Source organism: Ovis aries, chromosome 12 (genome assembly GCF_016772045.2).
Source record: "Ovis aries strain OAR_USU_Benz2616 breed Rambouillet chromosome 12, ARS-UI_Ramb_v3.0, whole genome shotgun sequence".
Classification (NCBI taxonomy): Eukaryota; Metazoa; Chordata; class Mammalia; order Artiodactyla; family Bovidae; genus Ovis; species Ovis aries.
The window spans coordinates 38,719,567-38,738,829 of NC_056065.1; the positions used below are offsets into that span (position 1 = coordinate 38,719,567).

General features: G+C 39.0%; 1 protein-coding gene across 6 annotated transcripts in view; it reads left to right on the top strand.

Moving 5' to 3' along the window:
- The window catches only part of DNM3 (dynamin 3), a 647,020-nt gene that overhangs the window by 184,170 nt on the left and 443,587 nt on the right, over positions 1-19,263 (top strand). For all 6 annotated transcript variants that reach the window (XM_060396477.1, XM_015099204.4, XM_027975613.3 and 3 more), the window contains exon 4: positions 48-251. In XM_060396477.1, the coding sequence (XP_060252460.1) occupies positions 48-251 (204 nt within the window). The remainder of the gene's footprint in view (positions 1-47; positions 252-19,263) is intronic.

Here is a 19,263-nt window from a genome sequence, read left to right on the forward strand (position 1 = left end):
CTTTCAGTGTTGATGGTACATGTAAGACTCTTTTTCCCTTTCCACAGTGTTAAATCTAACCCTGATTGACCTACCCGGAATTACTAAAGTGCCCGTGGGAGATCAGCCTCCAGATATTGAGTACCAGATCAGAGAAATGATTATGCAGTTCATCACACGGGAGAACTGTCTGATTCTGGCTGTTACCCCAGCCAACACCGATCTTGCAAACTCAGATGCGTTGAAGCTAGCGAAAGATGTTGATCCTCAAGGTGAGTGTGTGGCCCATTAGATGAAAGGGAATTGGTTTCAAATGTCAAGAGTTTGGGTATATTTCAAGATAATACAAAATCTCATGACTTTATTTCATTATCAGTTAAATTGTTGTTAATAGTTGCTAAGTTGTATCCAACTCTTTTCCAACCCCATGTACTGTAGCCTGCCAGGCTCAACTGTCCATGGGATTTTCCAGGCAAGAATACTGGAGTGGGTTGCCATTTCCTTCTCTAGGGGATCTTCCTGATCCAATGATTGAATTCACATCTCCTGCTTTGCAGGAGAATTCTTTACCATTGATCCCCTTAGGAAGACCTTTACATTAGACATTATTAATGTTGTTAGCTCTTTTGTATTTAAGATGCTGAAAGAAAAATAACTGGGGAATAAAGTCTAAACCTATATCCCTGAGACTGGAGCTTGAAACAAAGCAGGTAGAAGTTCCAGGTGGCTAGATGGGGAACATCACTGGGACTCCTTCTTCAGCATTAGTGGCTTGGGAGAGCCAGAATATGGATTGGGGCTGGAATCTAGTTATAAAAATGATACTAAACCCCTGTCTCATAAACCTTCTTGTCCTGAAGAGACAAGATCAGGTTATCTGATGAAAAACAGTTAGCACTTCCATCAGTGGAATCTAGAGAGTGCAGCACAGTCATATCCTTGAGAAGTCCACACTTACTTCAGCTGAAACTCCATCAGTTCAATTCAGTTCAGTTGCTCAGTCATGTCTGACTCTTTGCGACCCCATGAACTACAGCATGCCAGGCCTGCCTATCCATCACCAACTCCTGCAGTCCACCCAAACCCATGTCCATTGAGTCAGGGATGCCATCCAACTATCTCATCCTCTGTTGTCTCCTCTCCTCCTGCCCTCAATCTTTCCCAGCATCAGGGTCTTTTCAAATAAGTCAGCTCGTTGCTTCAGGTGGGAAAGTATTGGAGTCTCAGCTTCAACATCAGTCCTTCCAATGAACACCCAGGTCTGATCTCCTTTAGGATGGACTGGTTGGATCTCCTTGCAGTCCAAGGGACTCTCAAGAGTCTTCTCCAACACCACAGTTCAAAAGAATCAATTCTTCAGTGCTCAGCTTGCTTTATTGCTGGGGTTCAGCCCCAGTGGATCCAGGGAATTCGAAGGGGGGACAGAGTCGGCATCCTAGGAAAAGACTTATTTAATTACAGATATAAAGAGAGATTAGAAAAGGATGGTGTAGTAGGAAATATTAGTGGAGAAAAGGTGCTGAATAACTTGGTTTATGTGGAAAACCAATAAAACTCCAAGGCAAGGAGTTTGCACCATCTACGTAGGCCACCGGTGCCTGCTTGAATAGCAGAGGGTGGCCTGCCTTGGGCTCCCTCTCGCGTGGGTCTTAGAAGCCAGGGCAAATAAGTAGACATGGCGAGCCTCCACGCTCCAGATGGGAATTCAACCAGAAAAAAAGAGAACGAGAAAAGACCACATGAGGGAAACCAGTCTTTCCAGGAACTGGTCTGATTTCTTTATTTTTCAGTTTTGCTTATATATTTTTTGTTACACATAGGGATGAATACAGAGTCATGCGGGGTCAGCAGACCTGACCCTTATCAAATTCAGGTGCTTTATACAAATGTATACAAAGGTCTTAGGGGCTTTACATCATCTTCTGGCCATGAGGCCTGCTGACATTTTATGGCCTTTTCTTTCTGATAACGGTCAGTCAACCAGAAAACTTATTCTTCCGGGGGTGAATTTTCTTAAACCAGGCTCTACCCTCCGAAGGCACCAGATAAAGTTGCATTCCTATAGGGTGAAGGTGCAGTGGGTTACAATCGAGAAAGGAATTTAGCCTAAGGTTTAACGTGATTAATATCAAAGGTTAATACCTATTTCTCCTATATGCTAGTTATATTCATTTATGTGTATAAGGGCAGGGAATATGGAGACTTGGCAGCAAATATTGGCCCAACAAATGAAAAACCCTTCACCAATATAATTCCTAATCAACCCATTATACTATACTAATAATTTTCTAACTTCTCAAAAGAATCTGTATTTAGAAAGTTTAAAGCATCTTGTGCCTCTCACAGTTGGGAGGCTGTGAACAATCACATGTGGCTGGACGAGCCTGTCAGGCAAGCTACAGAACTTTCACAGGAGTTTGTAAGTTGAAACACTCTTGTCATGCCCAGGAATTTTTATTAACTGGAGCTGTAAGTTAACTACTTCTCCAAGAGAGGTGGTGGGGGACAGCCCCCCGTAAAGTCAGAGGTGTAGGTGAGAGCATAAAGCAGTAAAGTAGGCAGACTCTGGTTTTGGTGGGTAGATGCTCGGGAACAGGGGGTCTCCTGAGGCTCAGTCCCACTTTTGCGTATGCCGAGCCTCCTTCCTCATGACCTTTTCCACGGGCGGAGTTCCTCACGCTGGCTCCCGGCACTTTATATTCCAACTCTCACATCCATACATGACCACTGGAAAAACCATAGCCTTGACTAGATGGACCTTTGTTGGCAAAGTAATGTCTCTGCTTTTTAATATGCTGTCTAGGTTGGTCATAACTTTCCCTTCCAAGGAGTAAGTATCATTTAATTTCATGGCTGCAGTCACCATCTGCAGTGATTTTGGAGTCCCCCAAAATAAAGTCTGACACTGTTTCCACTGTTTCTCCATTTATTTGCCATGAAGTGATGGGACTGGATGCCATGATCTTCGTTTTCTGAATGTTGAGCTTTAAGCCAACTTTTTCACTCTCCTCTTTCACTTTCATCAAGAGACTCTTTAGTTCCTCTTCACTTTCTACCATAAGGGTGGTATCATCTGCATATCTGAGAGTATTGATATTTCTCCCAGCAATCTTGATTCCAGCTTGTGCTTTCTCCAGCCAGGAGTTTCTCATGATGTACTCTGCATATAAGTTAAATAAGCAAGGCAACAATATACAGCCTTGACATACTCCTTTTCCTATTTGGAACCAGTCTGTTGTTCCATGTCCAGTTCTAACTGTTGCTTCCTGACCTGCATATAGGTTTGTCTAGAGGCAGGTCAGGTGGTCTGATAGTCCCATCTCTTTCAGAATTTTCCACAGTTTATTGTGATTCACACAGTCAGAGGCTTTGGCATTGCCAATAAAGCAGAAATAGATGTTTTTCTGGAACTCTTGCTTTTTTGATGATCCAGCATATGTTGGCAATTTGATCTCTGGTTCCTCTGCCTTTTCTAAAACCAGCTTGAACATCTGGAAGTTCATGGTTCACCTGTTGCTGAAGCCTGGCTTGGAGAATTTTGAGCATTACTTTACTAGCATGTGAGATGAGTGCAATTGTGTGGTAGTTTGAGCATTCTTTGGCATTGCGTTTCTTCAGGATTGGAATGAAAACTGACCTTTTCCATCCTGTGGTCACTGCTGAGTTTTTCAAACTTGCTGGCATATTGAGTGCAGCACTTTCACAGCATCATCTTTCAGGATTTGAAATAGCTCAACTGGAATTCCATCACCTCCACTAGCTTTGTTCATAGTGAAGCTTTATGGAGGAGTGCAAATGATATCCCCAGTCTATCTGCCACAAATCTATGTCCAGAAAGTTAAATTAGGCCTCTCTTTCTGTTACAGACCTGGCTTATTTTACAAGCTTATTTTTATTAAATACTGCTTAGAAGTTGCCATATGAATATTCATGAATTTATCCCAAATGAACCTCGTTTCTTACAGCTCTTTTTAAGTCCTGCTTTTAAAGATAGCCCATCTTTACCCCAATTTTTTATATCCTGTAAACAGTAGTCCTAAGAACAGATTTTTTGAAGTTTGCAGATAATTGACAGGTAACTTTGCAGAGAATTGATAATTTTACAGGAATAGAGAAAATATTCAATGCCATGGTATTCTACTTCCTTGTCTGCTTTTACATAGTGATGGCTAAAGAGAACAAATTCATTGCCTGAAGGCTCTTAAGTACACTACTTGGCTTAGTTACTAGAAATTCCTTGCTAACCTCAGGGTTTATTATTTGTTTTTGTATCCTAGTTTCAATGCTGAAACTCCTGAACATTGTTGTACTTGAGAACCCTCAGGTTTGCATGGTTATTAGGTCTCTACCAGAGACCCACTTTTGTGCACTGCTATCCTGAGGCTTTGGCTGGTCCTGGACATTACTGAAGCTCCAAAGGAAGAGGTTGAATTCTTGCCCACAGCAGTAGTGTTCATATTTTTAGTAAAATAAGCAAAAGAGAAAAGAAGATGCTGTAGGACTCTATGCAACTTGAGTTTAGAATATGAGATATAGAGACATAGTATATTGGGGTTGACAAATAGATACATTTATTTACCCTCTCTGTCTTCCCAATTTCATCCCACTGTCATTAGAGAACATACTTTGTGTCATTTTTATCCGTTTAAATTTATTCAGACTTATTTTATGACCTAACATATGGTCTACCCTGCAGAATGTTCCATGTGTATTTGAGAAGAACGTATTTTTTTTTTTCTGCTGTTGAGTGTTCTCTTGATGTTTTCTAGGTCTATCTGTTTATAATGCCATTCAAATATTGTTTCCTTCTTGTTCTTCTGTCTTGTTCTTCTATTGTTGAAAATGAGATTTTGAAGCCTCTCATTATTATTGATACATTGTCTGTTTCTCCCTTCAAGTTCGTTGAATTTTGCTTTATATATTTTAAGACTCTGTTGTTAGGTGTATTTGTACTCATTATATCTTTTTGATGGATTGACCTTTTGATCATCATGTAATGTTCTCTTTTTTCTCTAGTATCAATTCTGTCTTAAATTCTATTTTGTTTGATTTTAACCACTTCAACTCTTTTGGTACCTGTTAGCCTGGTATAACTATTTCCATCCTTCAATTTCAACCTATTTGTTTCTTTTAATATAAAATGTATGTTTTGTAAATAGCATATAATTGGATCAAATTTAAAAAGCCTATTCAACCATATCTTCCCTTTGATTGGAGTGTTAGTCCATTTCCATGTAATTACTGATAGAATTTATGGCTGTTGTTTTACTATCTTATGTATATAGTATATATTTTTTGTTTTTATATTTCTTTATTATTGCCTTGTTTTTTAATTAAAAATGTATTTTCTAAAGTATTATTTTAATTACTGTGTCATTTATTTGAGTATTTTGAGGTTATTTTCTTAGTGATTGCTATGGGATTATAATTGACCTCTTAATTTAGAATCATCTGGTTTAGGTCAACACCAGTTTAATTTCAATAGTATACAAAATTTTTGCTTCCACAGAGCTCCAGTCCATCCCTCTCCTTTGTGTTGTTATTATTACACAATTTATCTTCATATATCATGTGCCTATCAACACAGATATTATTGCTTTTGTAGTTTTCTTTTAAATCAGTTAGGAGAAAAAAAGTTACAGACACACAAATACATTATATTTTCTTTTACATTTATTTATGTACATTTGTCCCTTGATATCCATGGGGAATTGGTTCTAATACGTATCTGAATCAAGTCCCTCATTTAAAATGGCACGATATTTGCTTGTAGAATATACACATCCTCCCATATACTTTAAATTGTCTCTTAATTACTTATAATACCTAATGCAATATGATTGCTATGTAAATAGTTGTTGGTATGTGACAAACTCAAGTTTGGCTTTTAGCAGCTTTATGGAATTTTCTTTGAATATTTTTGATCCTTGGTTTGTTGAATCATGGGTATAGAAACACTGAATATGGAGGGTCAACTGTAGTTACCTTTACCAATGTTTTTTATTTCTTTGTGTGGATTTTTTAAAATTGATTGACTATGTATTTATTTATTATTTATTTATTGCCCTCTGCAATAAAAATGCAGACTCTTTACTGGACTACCAGTATTCCTCCTTTGTGTGGATTTGTATTGCTGTCTAGTGTCTTTTCATTTCAGCTTGAAAGACTTCAGTTAGTATTTCTTGTAGGGTAAATTTGTTAGTGAGGGGTTCTTTTGGTTTTTATTTGTCTTAGAATCTCTTAATTTCTCCTTAATTTTTGAGGGAAAATTCTTAGTTCATGATCTTTATTTCACCACTTTGAGCATGCCATCTTACTGCCTTCTCAGTTCAGTTCAGTCACTCAATTGTGTCCGACTCTTTGCGACCCCATGAATTGCAACACACCAGACCTCCCTGTCCATCACCATCTCCCAGAGCTCAGTCAGACTCACGTCCATCGAGTCCTTGATGCCATCCAGCCATCTCATCCTGGGTCATCCCCTTCTCCTCCTGCTCCCAATCCCTCCCAGTATCAGAGTCTTTTCCAATGAGTCAACTCTTCGCATGAGGTGGCCAAAGTACCGGAGCTTCAGCTTTAGCATCATTCCTTCCAAAGAAATCCCAGAGCTGATCTTCAGAATAGACTGGTTGGATCTCCTTGCAGTCCAAGGGACTCTCAAGAGTCTTCTCCAACAGCACAGTTCAAATGCATCAATTCTTTGGCGCTCAGCCTTCCTCACAGTCCAACTCTAACATCCATACATGGCCACAGGAAAAACCATAGCCTTGACTAGACAGACCTTAGTTGGCAAAGTAATGTCTCTGCTTTTGAATATACTATGTAGGTTGGTCATAACTTTTCTTCCAAGGAGTAAGCGTCTTTTAATTTCATGGTTGCAGTCACCATCTGCAGTGATTTTGGAGCCCCCCAAAATAAAGTCTGACACTGTTTCCACTGTTTCCCCATGTATTTCCCATGAAGTGATGGGACCGGATGCCATGATCTTCGTTTTCTGAATGTGGAGCTTTAAGCCAACTTTTTCACTCTCCTCTTTCACTTTCATCATGAGGCTTTTTAGTTCCTCTTCACTTTCTGCCCTAAGGGTGGTGTCATCTGCATATCTGAGGTTATTGATAATTCTCCCGGCAATCTTGATTCCAGCTTGTGTTTCTTCCAGTCCAGCATTTCTCATGATGTACTCTGCCTATAAGTTAAATAAGCAGGGTGACAATATACAGCCTTGACATACTCCTTTTCCTATTTGGAACCAGTCTGTGGTTCCATGTCCAGTCCTAACTGTTCCTTCCTGACCTGCATATAGGTTTCTCAAGAGGCAGGTCAGGTGGTCTGTATTCCCATCTCTTTCAGAATTTTCCACAGTTGATTGTGATCCACACAGTCAAAGGCTTTGGCATAGTCAATAAAGCAGAAATAGATGTGTTTCTGGAACTCTCTTGCTTTTTCCATGATCCAGCGGATGTTGGCAATTTGATCTCTGGTTCCTCTGCGTTTTCTAAAGCCAGCTTGAACATCAGGGAGTTCACGGTTCACGTATTGCTGAAGTCTGACTTGGAGAATTTTGAGCATTACTTTACTAGCATGTGAGATGAATGCAATTGTGCGGTAGTTTGAGCATTCTTTGGCATTGCCTTTCTTTGGAATTGGAATGAAAACTGACCTTTTCCAGTCCTGTGGCCACTGCTGACATCTTGAGTGCAGCACTTTCACAGCATTGTCTTTCAGGATTTGAAATAGCTCAACTGGAATTCCATCACCTCCACTAGCTTTGTTTGTAATGATGCTTTCTAAGGCCCACTTGACTTCACATTCCAGGATGTCTGACTCTAGATGAATGATCACACCATCGTGATTATCTGAGTCGTGAAGATCTTTTTGGTACAGTTCTTCTGTGTATTCTTGCCACCTCTTCTTAATATCTTCTGCTTCTGTTAGGTACAGACCATTTCTGTCCTTTATCGAGCCCATCTTTGCATGAAATGTTCCCCTGGTATCTCTGATTTTCTTGAAGAGATCTCTAGTCTTTCCCATTCTGTTGTTTTCCTCTATTTCTTTGCATTGATTGGTGAAGAAGGCTTTCTTATCTCTCCTTGCTATTCTTTGGAACTCTGCATTCAGATGCTTATATCTTTCCTTTTCTCCTTTGCTTTTCACTTCTCTTCTTTTCACAGCTATTTGTAAGGCCTCTCCAGACAGCCATTTTGCTTTTTTGCATTTCTTTTCCATGGGGATGGTCTTGATCCCTGTCTCCTGTACAATGTCATGAACCTCATTCCATAGTTCATCAGGCACTCTATCTATCAGATCTAGACCCTTAAATCTATTTCTCACTTCCACTGTATAATCATAAGGGATTTGATTTAGGTCATACCTGAATGGTCTAGTGGTTTTCCCTACTTTCTTCAATTTAAGTCTGAATTTGGCAATAAGGAGTTCATGATCTGAGCCACAGTCAGCTCCTGGTCTTGTTTTTGTTGACTGTATAGGGCTTCTCCATCTTTGGCTGCAAGGAATATAATGAATCTGATTTCGGTGTTGACCGTCTGGTGATGTCCATGTGTAAAGTCTTCTCTTGTGTTGTTGGAAGAGGGTGTTTGCTATGACCCGTGCATTTTCTTGGCAAAACTCTATTAGTCTTTGCCCTGTTTCATTCCACATTCTAAGGCCAAATATGCCTGTTACTCCAGGTGTTTCTTGACTTCCTACTTTTGCATTCCAGTCCCCTATAATGAAAAGGACATCTTTTTTTGCGTGTTAGTTCTAAAGATCTTGTAGATCTTCATAGAAATGTTCAACTTCAGTTTCTTCAGCGTTACTGGTTGGGGCATAGACTTGGATAACTGTGATATTGAATGGTTTGCCTTGGAGACGAACAGAGATCATTCTGTCATTTTTGAGATTGCATCCAAGTACTGCATTTCGGACTCTTTTGTTGACCATGATGGCTACTCCATGTCTTCTGAGGGATTCCTGCCCGCAGTAGTAGATGTAATGGTCATCTGAGTTAAATTCACCCATTCCAGTCCATTTTAGTTCGCTGATTCCTAGAATGTCGACGTTCACCCTTGCCATCTCTTGTTTGACCACTTCCAATTTGCCTTGATTCATGGACCTGACATTCCAGGTTCCTGTGCAATATTGCTCTTTACAGCATCAGATCTTGCTTGTATCGCCAGTCACATCCACAACTGGGTATTGTTTTTGCTTTGGCTCCATCCCTTCATTCTTTCTGGAGTTATTTCTCCACTGATCCCCAGTAGCATATTGGGCACCTAATGACCAGGGGAGTTCCTCTTTTGGTATCCTATCATTTTGCCTTTTCCTACTGTTCATGGGGTTCTCAGGGCAAGAATACTGAAGTGGCTTGCCATTCCCTTCTCCAGTGGACCACATTCTGTCAGGCCTCTCTACCATGACCTGCCCGTCTTGGGTTGCCCTGCAGGCATGGCTTGGTTTCATTGAGTTAGTCAAGGCTGTGGTCCTAGTGTGATTAGATTGACTAGTTTTCTGTGAGTATGGTTTCAGTGTGCCTGCCCTCTGATGCCGTCTTGCAATACTCGCCATCTTACTTGGTTTCTCTTACCTTGGTGTGGCGTATCTCTTCACGGCTGCTCCAGCAGAGCACAGCCGCTGCTCCTTACCTTGGACGAGGGGTATCTCCTTACTGCCTTCTGACCTCCATAATTTTATGATGAGAAATCAGCTGTTCATCTCATTGAAGATCCTTTGAATCTCTTCTGTCTTGTTGCTTTTAAGATTTTCTCTTTGTCTTTTGAATGTTTGATTATGATGTTTATAGGTATGAATCTCTTTGCTTTTTTAGTTTTCTGGAAGTTTGTTGAGCTTTCTGAATGTGTAGTTTAGTTTTCATCAAATTTGGGGCATTTTCAGCCATTATTTCCTTAACTATTCTTTTTTCCCATTTCTTCTCTTCCTGAAATTTCCATTAAATGTATGTTCATATACTTGATTTACTCCTTTATTTTCTTCTTTTTTTCTATCTAATCCTCAGATGAGAGGAACAATCTCAGCTGACTGGTCTGAAGGTTCTTTTTTCTGCTTGCTCAGATCTGCTGTTGAATATTTCTAGGAAATGTTTTTATTCCTATTATTTTAATTTCCACCTCCAGACTTTATTTTTTAAAACTAATCTCTATATTTATATTGATATTTGGTGAAATATCATTCTCTTACTTTTTTAGTTATTTATATATGACTTCCTTTAGTTCTTCAAAAATATTTAAAAGACCTGATTTTAAATCTTTGTCTAGTAAGTTTGATGTCTGGACTTCCTCAGAGACAGTTTCTATTGAATATTTTTCTGAGGTATACTTTCTTCATACATCTTATAATGTTTTGTTGAAAATGGAATATTTTAAGTAGTATAATGTGGCACCACTCAAAATCAGATTCCTCTCCTCCTCCAATGTTTGTTTTTGTTGTTGGTTGTTGTTGCTATTTGCTTAGTAATTTTCCTGAGCTAATTCTGTGAAGTCTGTATTTTGTGTTGCTTGTAGTCATTAAAGTCTTACTCAGTTTTCTCATTGGTCAACTAATTATTGGGACAGAGATTTTTTTAAATCCTCAGAGCCAGGAAGTCTCCTAGCATTTGCTGAAGAATTTGATGTGCATTTTGGAATATGCCTCAAGTGTGACAGCTGTGCCTTAGTTTTCACTTTCTGCTTGTGTAGACCCTTAAGGTTAGCTATAGATGAGAGTTTAGGGCTTTCTGAGATGTTTCCTGAGAATGTATATAACCCCAGGCATGGCCTGCTGGATTCTAGATTATATAAAATTCAAAGGCCTTAATGGCCATCTTGTTCCCCAGATTTTCCTTTAAAGTTTTTTGGTCTTCATCTTTTTTTTTTTTTTTTGCCCCTACTGTTACTGCTGCCTGAGGCAGCTGTTATGTTAAACAATTGCCACTTATTGTTTTCCACATGCTTCCTGGGGGAAAAGGCTATTTTTACTGAGGAAACTCTGAGCCAGGTAAAATAAAGAAAAGCCCTATAAATGAGTATTTTAATTACTAGACAAGTTAAATAATTATAGTTCTCTGAAAGTGGTACTTCTGATGTATTCCAACCCCATTCTAGTCCTTCCAGTAGCTTCGGGATGCTAGTTTTTTCACTATAATTTTGAGATTTTGGTCTTTAAGTTTACTGCAGAGCTAAGGAGAGGGGAATGGGAATAGGGAAAGTTGAAACATCACAAATCTTTCTGTTTTTCCTGAGATCCAGAGATTTTGTTGAATAAATGCCCCTCACTTCGTTGTAAACCTTTGATTAATTTTGAGACGTCTGAAAAAGTTGACTTTGACAACTATTGTCTGTATTATTGTTGCTTTTATGAAGGAATGATCTTTTCAGAGGTTCTATTCGACCATTCCTTATTCTAGTCCAATATTCTTTATCCTAATCCTATGTAACTTTATAGGACATTATATGGAAATCAGGGCACTTCCATATAAAAGATATTTGAGTTGAGATGATGAGGGTAATCTGATTGTGACATCTGTCACCCTGTTAGTCTTCAGGTTTGATTTGGCTAGCTTGGAAGTCTGTTCTCATCACTTCATGTACACTTTTCCTGAAGTTTTGCCCTTAGCTAAAGAGGATGACCTATTTAGATAATAGAGGATCATTCTTTATTCAAGATACCTGAATTATAATCTTATCCACCAGGGTACATAATTATATAGTTTTCTGAGATATGGTCTATTTTAGGCAGTAGCTACTTTGCACTGAATTAAGCCTATTTGACATAGGCTATTTTCAATTAGGCAGGATTTGGATGTATTTGAATATATACTTGAGAAGGAAGTTTCTATTGATAAGTTAATTATAAATTATTTGCATAATGATCTTAAAAGTAAAATCTTTTTTTCAAAATAAGTGTTACTAAAATGCTGGGACAGAGTTATACATGTTTTATATTGAAATAAGCTTCATGATGAATTATTCTCCCAGTGTATATATAATGTCACAAATTTGTAGGTAGACAACGATTGAGCTTATCTTTTGAGTAATTTGTGAAAAATGTTTTTACTAACTAAATGAGGATTTTTAGTAAAACTTCAAGAGGAATGACTATACTATTTGAAAGGTCAAATTTCTAATCATCAGAATGATATAACGTTTTAACATATTTTTCCCAGTCTTAAATTTTCAAAGTACTTTTACATACTTTGGTTTTAGTTTCACCAGAATACTTTGAGATTGGTTATTGTGAGGTCCTATTTTGGGGTGAGGACATTTGTTCAGGTGATGTGCGTGCATTTGGCTAAGTTGCCTGTCAGATGTACGCAGTGTTGAATAACGTATTTGCAACCACACAGTGCATTTGTGATACCCCCTTCCTCTTCATCTAGTGCTCTTTGCACTTCATCAAATCACTCTTCAATTAATTGCTTTATTAAATGGTATAGATGAAAGAACACAGGGTTTTGAAACTGATCTGTGACTTCCTGGTTATATATTCTTGGGCAAGCTGTTTAACTTTTTTGAACTTTATTATTTCAACTCTAAAATGACATGCAATGATAATAAACTTTACTTCAAAAGGTTGCTATGATAAATAAATAAGGTAAATTTGTCTGTAAAGACAACTCTTAGTCTAAATGGCTAGTCAGATGCTAGCAATTGTTTTCCTTTTGAAAATATTCATGGGACACTACTTGGCTAATTAATTTTTTTGTTTGTTTGCACTGCACAGCATATGGGATCTTAGTTCCCTGACCAGGGATGGAACTTGTACCCCTTCAATGAAAGCATGGAGTATTAACTGCTGGATCACCAGGGATGTCCCTGTTCTTTTGTTTATTGTACATCAGTTATAGTAATAATAAATGTGTAGAACAATCAGTAGTATTCTGTAATCCAAACTGTTGCCTACAGGAATGTGAATTAATGAGACTTGATAACAGAATTGTGAAAGAATTATTTTGAGTATTTTAGTAATGTGCCATAAAGTTAAAATAATTTCAGATTCACCAGCAAATTACTAGATTAACTTTAGGTGAAAGAAGACCTTAGCTAGGTCGAGTCTGGGGTTGGGTGGAAGGAGGATTATCCTTAACCTGGCCTAGTGTGTTTAAGGCATTGTGCCAACTGCTACTCACAGATACAGAGTAAAAGGGGCAGACTTGGATTCTTAACATGGGTTGCTATGATTCTCACCTTGATGACTACCTTGCATTGATTTCTCTAATAAATACTTCCTCCAGCTATTTAGAAGTTTTACTCAGGTGTCTTAAAAATTCAGTCACTGCCTTTGTTAGCTAATTCATTAATTTGTTGTTCAATAGACATTCATCAGGCATCTATTGAGCCCAGCAAAGTGCTTGTGTTCAATAGTGTTAATTCTACATGCTGGACCATCTAGTAGGATGCTAGACTAGGTAGAGGTACAGTACATATTTCTGATTATTTTTGTGATTCTTCACTACTTAAAAAATAAGCTGTTTCCATGGCATCTTCTCTTATTGTGGGATCATAAGAGTTCCCCTCCCCACCAAAAAAAGTTTATAGAGGACCTGCTTTATGAAATGAATACTTTTATATTTTAGGGGATGTGATTTGACCCTCAACATATATTATTAATTCAAGTGAAATGGTAGTGTAATAACACTATGTGTCATATGTTATAACCACAAGTATCTGTCAGGTAGGTAGCATTGCCCAGTTTTATGTAAGAGAAACTAAGCTTAGAGACTTATGCCACACCTCCTGGAGAAGGTCTCCATTAGCCCTACCAGGGAGCTGCAGAGTAGGCGACCCACAAACTAGAGAACAATTATACCAAAGGAGTTCTCGAACTGTTGTGAAAGTTCTAGGTCCACAACAGATTTCCCAACTTGGAGATCCAGCAAAGGAACTGAGAACCCCCAGGGAATTTGACTTTGAAGGCCAATGGGATTTGATTACAGAACTTCCATGGAACTGGGGAAACAGAGACTCTTGGAGGACACAAACAAAACCTTGTGAGCACCAGGACCTAGGAGAAAGGAGCAGTGACACCACAAGAGAGTGAGCCAGACTTGCCTGTGAGTGTCCTGGAGCTCTCCAGCAGAGGGGTGGGTTGACAGTGGCCTGCTGAGGGGTCAGGGGGCACTGGCTACAACAATCCTGGGAGCCATGGCATGCTGGCACAAGGCCTTTTGAAGGAGGCTGCCATTACCTCTACCATAGATTGGCCTCAGGCCAAACTACAGGGAGGGAACACAGCCCCACCTATCAGCATAAAATTGAATTAAAGATTTACTGAGAATGGCCTTGCTCACCAAAACAAGGCCCAGGTTTCTCCACAGCCAGTCCCTCCCATCAGGAAGCTTGTACGAGCCTCTTATCCTCATCCATCATAGAAGAGTCAAAGCAAATACCACAGTCACAGAAAACTAACCAAACTGATCACATGGATCACAGCCTTGTCTAACTCAATGAAACAAGGAGCCATGCTGTGTAGGGCCACTCAAGATGAACAGTTCATGGTGGAGAGTTCTGACAAAATGTGGTCCACTAGAGAAGGGAATGGCAATCCACTTCAGTATTCTTGCCTCGAGAACAATTGCCTCATGAACAATATGAAAAGGCAAAGAGAAATGACACTGAAAGATGAACACCCCAGGTTGGTAGTTGTCCAATATGCACTAGAGAAGAGTGGAGAAATAGCTCCAAAAGGAATGAAGAAGCTGAGCCAAAGCAGAAACAACGCCCAGTTGTGAATGTGTCTGGTGGTGAAAGTAAAGTCTGATGCAGTAAAGAACAATATTGCATAGGAACCTGAAATGTTAGGTCCATGAATCAAGGCAAATTGAAAGTGGTCAAACAGGAACAAGATGGCAAGAGTGAACATTGACATTTTAGGAATCAGTGAACTAATAAAATGGGCAGGAATGGGTGAATGGGTGAATTTAATTCAGGAGACCATTATATCTACTACTGTGGGAAAGAATCCCTTAGAAGAAATGGAGTAGCCCTCACAGTCAACAAAATATTCTAAAATGAAGTACTTGGGTGCAGTGTCAAAAATGACAGAATTATCTCAGTTTCCAAGGCAAACCATTCAGTATCAAAGTAATCGAAGTCTATGCCTAAACCACTTATGCCAAAGAACTGAAGTTGAATGGTTCTGTGAAGACCTACAAGGCCTTCTAGAACTAACGCCAAAAAAGATATCCTTTTCATCATAGGCGATTGGAATGCAAAAGTAAGAAGTCAAGAGATACCTGGAGTAACAGGCAAGTTTGGCCTTGGAGTACAAAATGAAGCAGGGCAGACACAGTTTTGCCAAGAGAACACACTGGTCATAGCAAACACCTTCCGGCAACATAAGAGACAACTCTACACATGGACATCACCAGATGGTCAGTACTGAAATCAGATTGATTATATTCTTTGCAGCTGAAGATGGAGAAGCTCTATACGGTTAGCAAAAACAAGACTGGGAGCTAATTGTGGCTCAGATCATGAACTCATTATTGCAAAATTCAGGCTTAAATTGAATGAAGTAGGGAAAACCACTAGACCATTCAGGTATGACCTAAGTCAAATCCCTTATGATTATACAGTAGAGGTGACACATAGATTCAAGGGATTAGGTCTGATAGATATAATGCCTGAAGAGCTATGGATGGAGGTTTGTAATATTATACAGGAGGCAGTGATCAAAATGATCCCCAAGAAATAGAAATACAAAAGGCAAAACAGTTAACTGAGGAGGCCTTACAAATAGCTGAGAAAAGAAGAGAAGCAAAAGGCAAAAGAGAAGAGGAAAGACATACCCATCTGAATTCAGAGTTCCAAAGAATAGCAAGGAGAGATAAAAAAGCCTTCCTCAGTGATCAAGGCAAAGAAATAGAGGAAAACAACAGAATGGGAAAGACTAGAGATCTCTTCAAGAAAATCAGAGATACCAAGGGAACATTTCATGCAAAGATGGGCTCAATAAAGGACAGAAATGGTAGACCTAAGAGAAGCAGAAGATATCAAGAAGAGGTGGCAAGAAGACACAGAAGCAATATATAAAAAAGATCTTCAGGACCCAGATAACCATGATGGTGTGATCACTAACCTAAAGCCAGACATCCTGGAATGGAAGTCAAGTGGGCATCACTTAGGAAGCATCACTATGAATAAAGCTAGTGGAGGTGATGGAGTCCAGCTGAGCTATTTCAGATCCTAAAAGATGATGCTGTGAAAATGCTGCACTCAGTGCCAGCAAATTTGGAAAATTCAGCAGTGGCCACAGGACTGGAAAAAGTCAGTTTTCGCTGGAATCCCAAAGAAAGGCAATGCCAAAGAATGTTCACACTACTGCACAATTGCACTCATTTCACATGCTAGCAAGGTAATGAGAGTGTTAATAGCCTTGGTAGGAAGGTCAGAGGCCCCAAAACTGCAGAAGGAAATAAAACTGCAAGTGGCAAACGTTTTTTATTATTTTTTCTTCTTATCCTGTGTTGCATGGTGACACCTGATCCACCTGAACTTTATCTCAAACCTTGTGCTAACCAATGCATTTTTCTCATGGAAATGTCTTTTTTTAAGCTATGTTGAACTATATATTTGTTTGGAAATCTGCTTTTCTTCAAGATTCATGTCAATTTTTTTATGGCCTGGGATGACTCACCTTGTGCCAATGTTATCTCAAAATGCATGTTGTGGCTGAGGGGCCTGGTGCAAATCTCTCAGTTCTGAGGCATTTCCTTTCTCTTAATTAGCAGCATTCTAATAGGTATATAACTCTTTGCTAAAAACTGACAAGGAGTCATTCTTTCTGTCCCCTTCTGATGTCTATGTCAGAAGCTTTCTCTATGTCTTTTATAATTCCATAAAACTTTATTACACAAAAAGCTCTTAGTGATCAAGCCTTTTCACTGGCCCTGGATCAAATTCCTCTCCTTTGGAGGCCACAAATCCTGGCGTCATGCATGGATGGTAGCAGCTACCTTTCAGTAATGCTCAAAATCCTCCAAGCTAGATTTAACAGTATGTGAACCAAGAACTTTCAGATGTACAAGATGTATTTAGAAAAAGCAGAGGAACCAGAGATCAAATTGCCGATATCTGTTGAATCAGAAAAAGCATGAGAATTCCAGAAAAATATCTGCTTCTTCATTGACTATGCTAAAGCCTTTGACTGTGTGGATCACAACAAACTATGAAAATTCTTAGAGATGGAAATGCCAGACCATCTTACCTGCCTCCTGAGAAACCTGTATGCAGGTCAAGAAGTAACAGTCAGAGGCATGGAACAACAACTGGTTCAAAATTGGGAAAGGAGTACGTCAAGGCTGTATATTTATGCAGAGTAAATCATGAGAATTGCTGGGCTGGATGAAGCACAAGCTGGAATCAAGATTGCCAAGAGAAATATCAATAACCTCAGATATGCAGATGACACCACCCTTTGGCAGAAAGTGAAGAGAAATTAAAGAGACTCTTGATGAAGGTGAAAGAGGAGAGTAAAAAAGCTGGCTTAAACCTCAAAATTAAAAAAAACAAAGACATGGCATCTGGTTCCATCACTTCTTGGCAAATAGATGGGGAACAATGGAAACAGTGACAGACTTTATTTCCTTGGGCTGCAAAATCACTGCAGATGGTGACTGCAGCCACAGAATTAAAAGATGCTTTTCTTTGGAAGTAAAGCTATGACTAACCTAGATAGCATATTAAAAAACAGAGACATTACTTTGCTGACAAAGGTTCATCTAGTCTAAGCTATACTTTTTCCAGTAGTCATGTATGAATGTGAGAGTTGGACCATAAAGAATGCTGAATGCTGAAGAATTGATGTTTTTGAACTGTGGTGTTGGAGAAGACTCTTGAGTCTCCTTGGCTGCAAGGAGATCAAACCAGTCAATTGTAAAGTAAATCAACTCTGAATATTTATTGGAAGGACTGATGTTGAAACTCCAGTACTTTGGCCACTGATGTGAAGAGCATTAGAAAAGATCCTGATGCTGGGAAAGATTGAAAGCAGAAGGAGAAGGGGATGACAGAGAGTCAGATGGTTGGATGTCATCACTGACTGGACGAACATGAGTTTGACCAAGCCCCAGATGATAATGAAGGACAGGAAATCCTGGCGTGCTGCAGTCCCTGGGGTCACAAAGAGTTGGACTTGACTGAGTGAGTGAAAGACAAAGCTTGAAGAAGCTATGGAACTTGCTCATGGTTATAATAGCTGGTGAGTAGCAGAACATGATGTGAGCCTATCTCTGATACCAGTAGGTGTAATTTGCCATTGTATCATCTATCTTTCTCATACCAACTGTGTTTTAAACACTTTGTTCAGTGATAAACATAAACATGTTAGATTTTTAAAAATTGGAGTGATAGCTACTTGAAAAAGTTTTTTGGTACTAAGCATGGTGAAGCATTGTTAAAGTTATGTTGGATTAGGTTTTGCTTCATAATTCTTTTTAAGGAAAAGATTTACTAGAATATCTCTGTATCAGTCTGTGTAAGAAACAGACTTCTTGACAAACTTAAGACTGAACTTCTAGAGCAAATATTATAAATGCTGGAGAAAGAATTGGTTTGGAAGCATTCATGTTAACATTTGCATCTGAATGCTTCATTATTTCCCCAAAGCACTCAGTGAATATTATCTTCAACTGGTTTAATGTGATTTTTACTTTTCACAACAGTTTTCAATATGGCTACATTGCCTTAACTAATTTTAAAATATTGTTGTAGTTGCTTGTTTATTTTTTTAACAAGTAGTTAATGAGCAACTCCTATATGCCATACATCAATTTGGGCATCATGAATACAGCATAACAAATCAATGTTGGCCTTATGAAATTCACATTCAAATGGGGGAAACAGACCAACTATCCACTCATCATAAGTGCTATGAAGAAAAATAAAATAGGAGAAAGGAAGAGAGAGATACTGGGGATGCTATTTTAGTAGATGGTCCATGGAAGTAGCACATAAGCAGAGGACTGCTAAATGAGGGAACAAGCCCTGTGAATATCTGTAGGTGGTGCATTCCAGGTAGAGGGGACCACAGGCACAAAGGACTGCAATACAACTGGCTTGACATGTTAAGCAACAGCAAGAAGGCCATCAAGGATGGAGCTCAGAGGAAGAAAAGTACTCTCTGCAGTCAGAGAGGTAGGTGGAACCAGATCATGTAGGGTCTTCTAGGCCATGGCAGAGACTTTGTATTTTGTTCAAAGTGTGATGAGCAGCTGCTGAAGGTTTTTTGTTTGTTTGTTTGTTTTAATTTTAAAATCTTTAATTCTTACATGCGTTCCCAAACATGAACCCC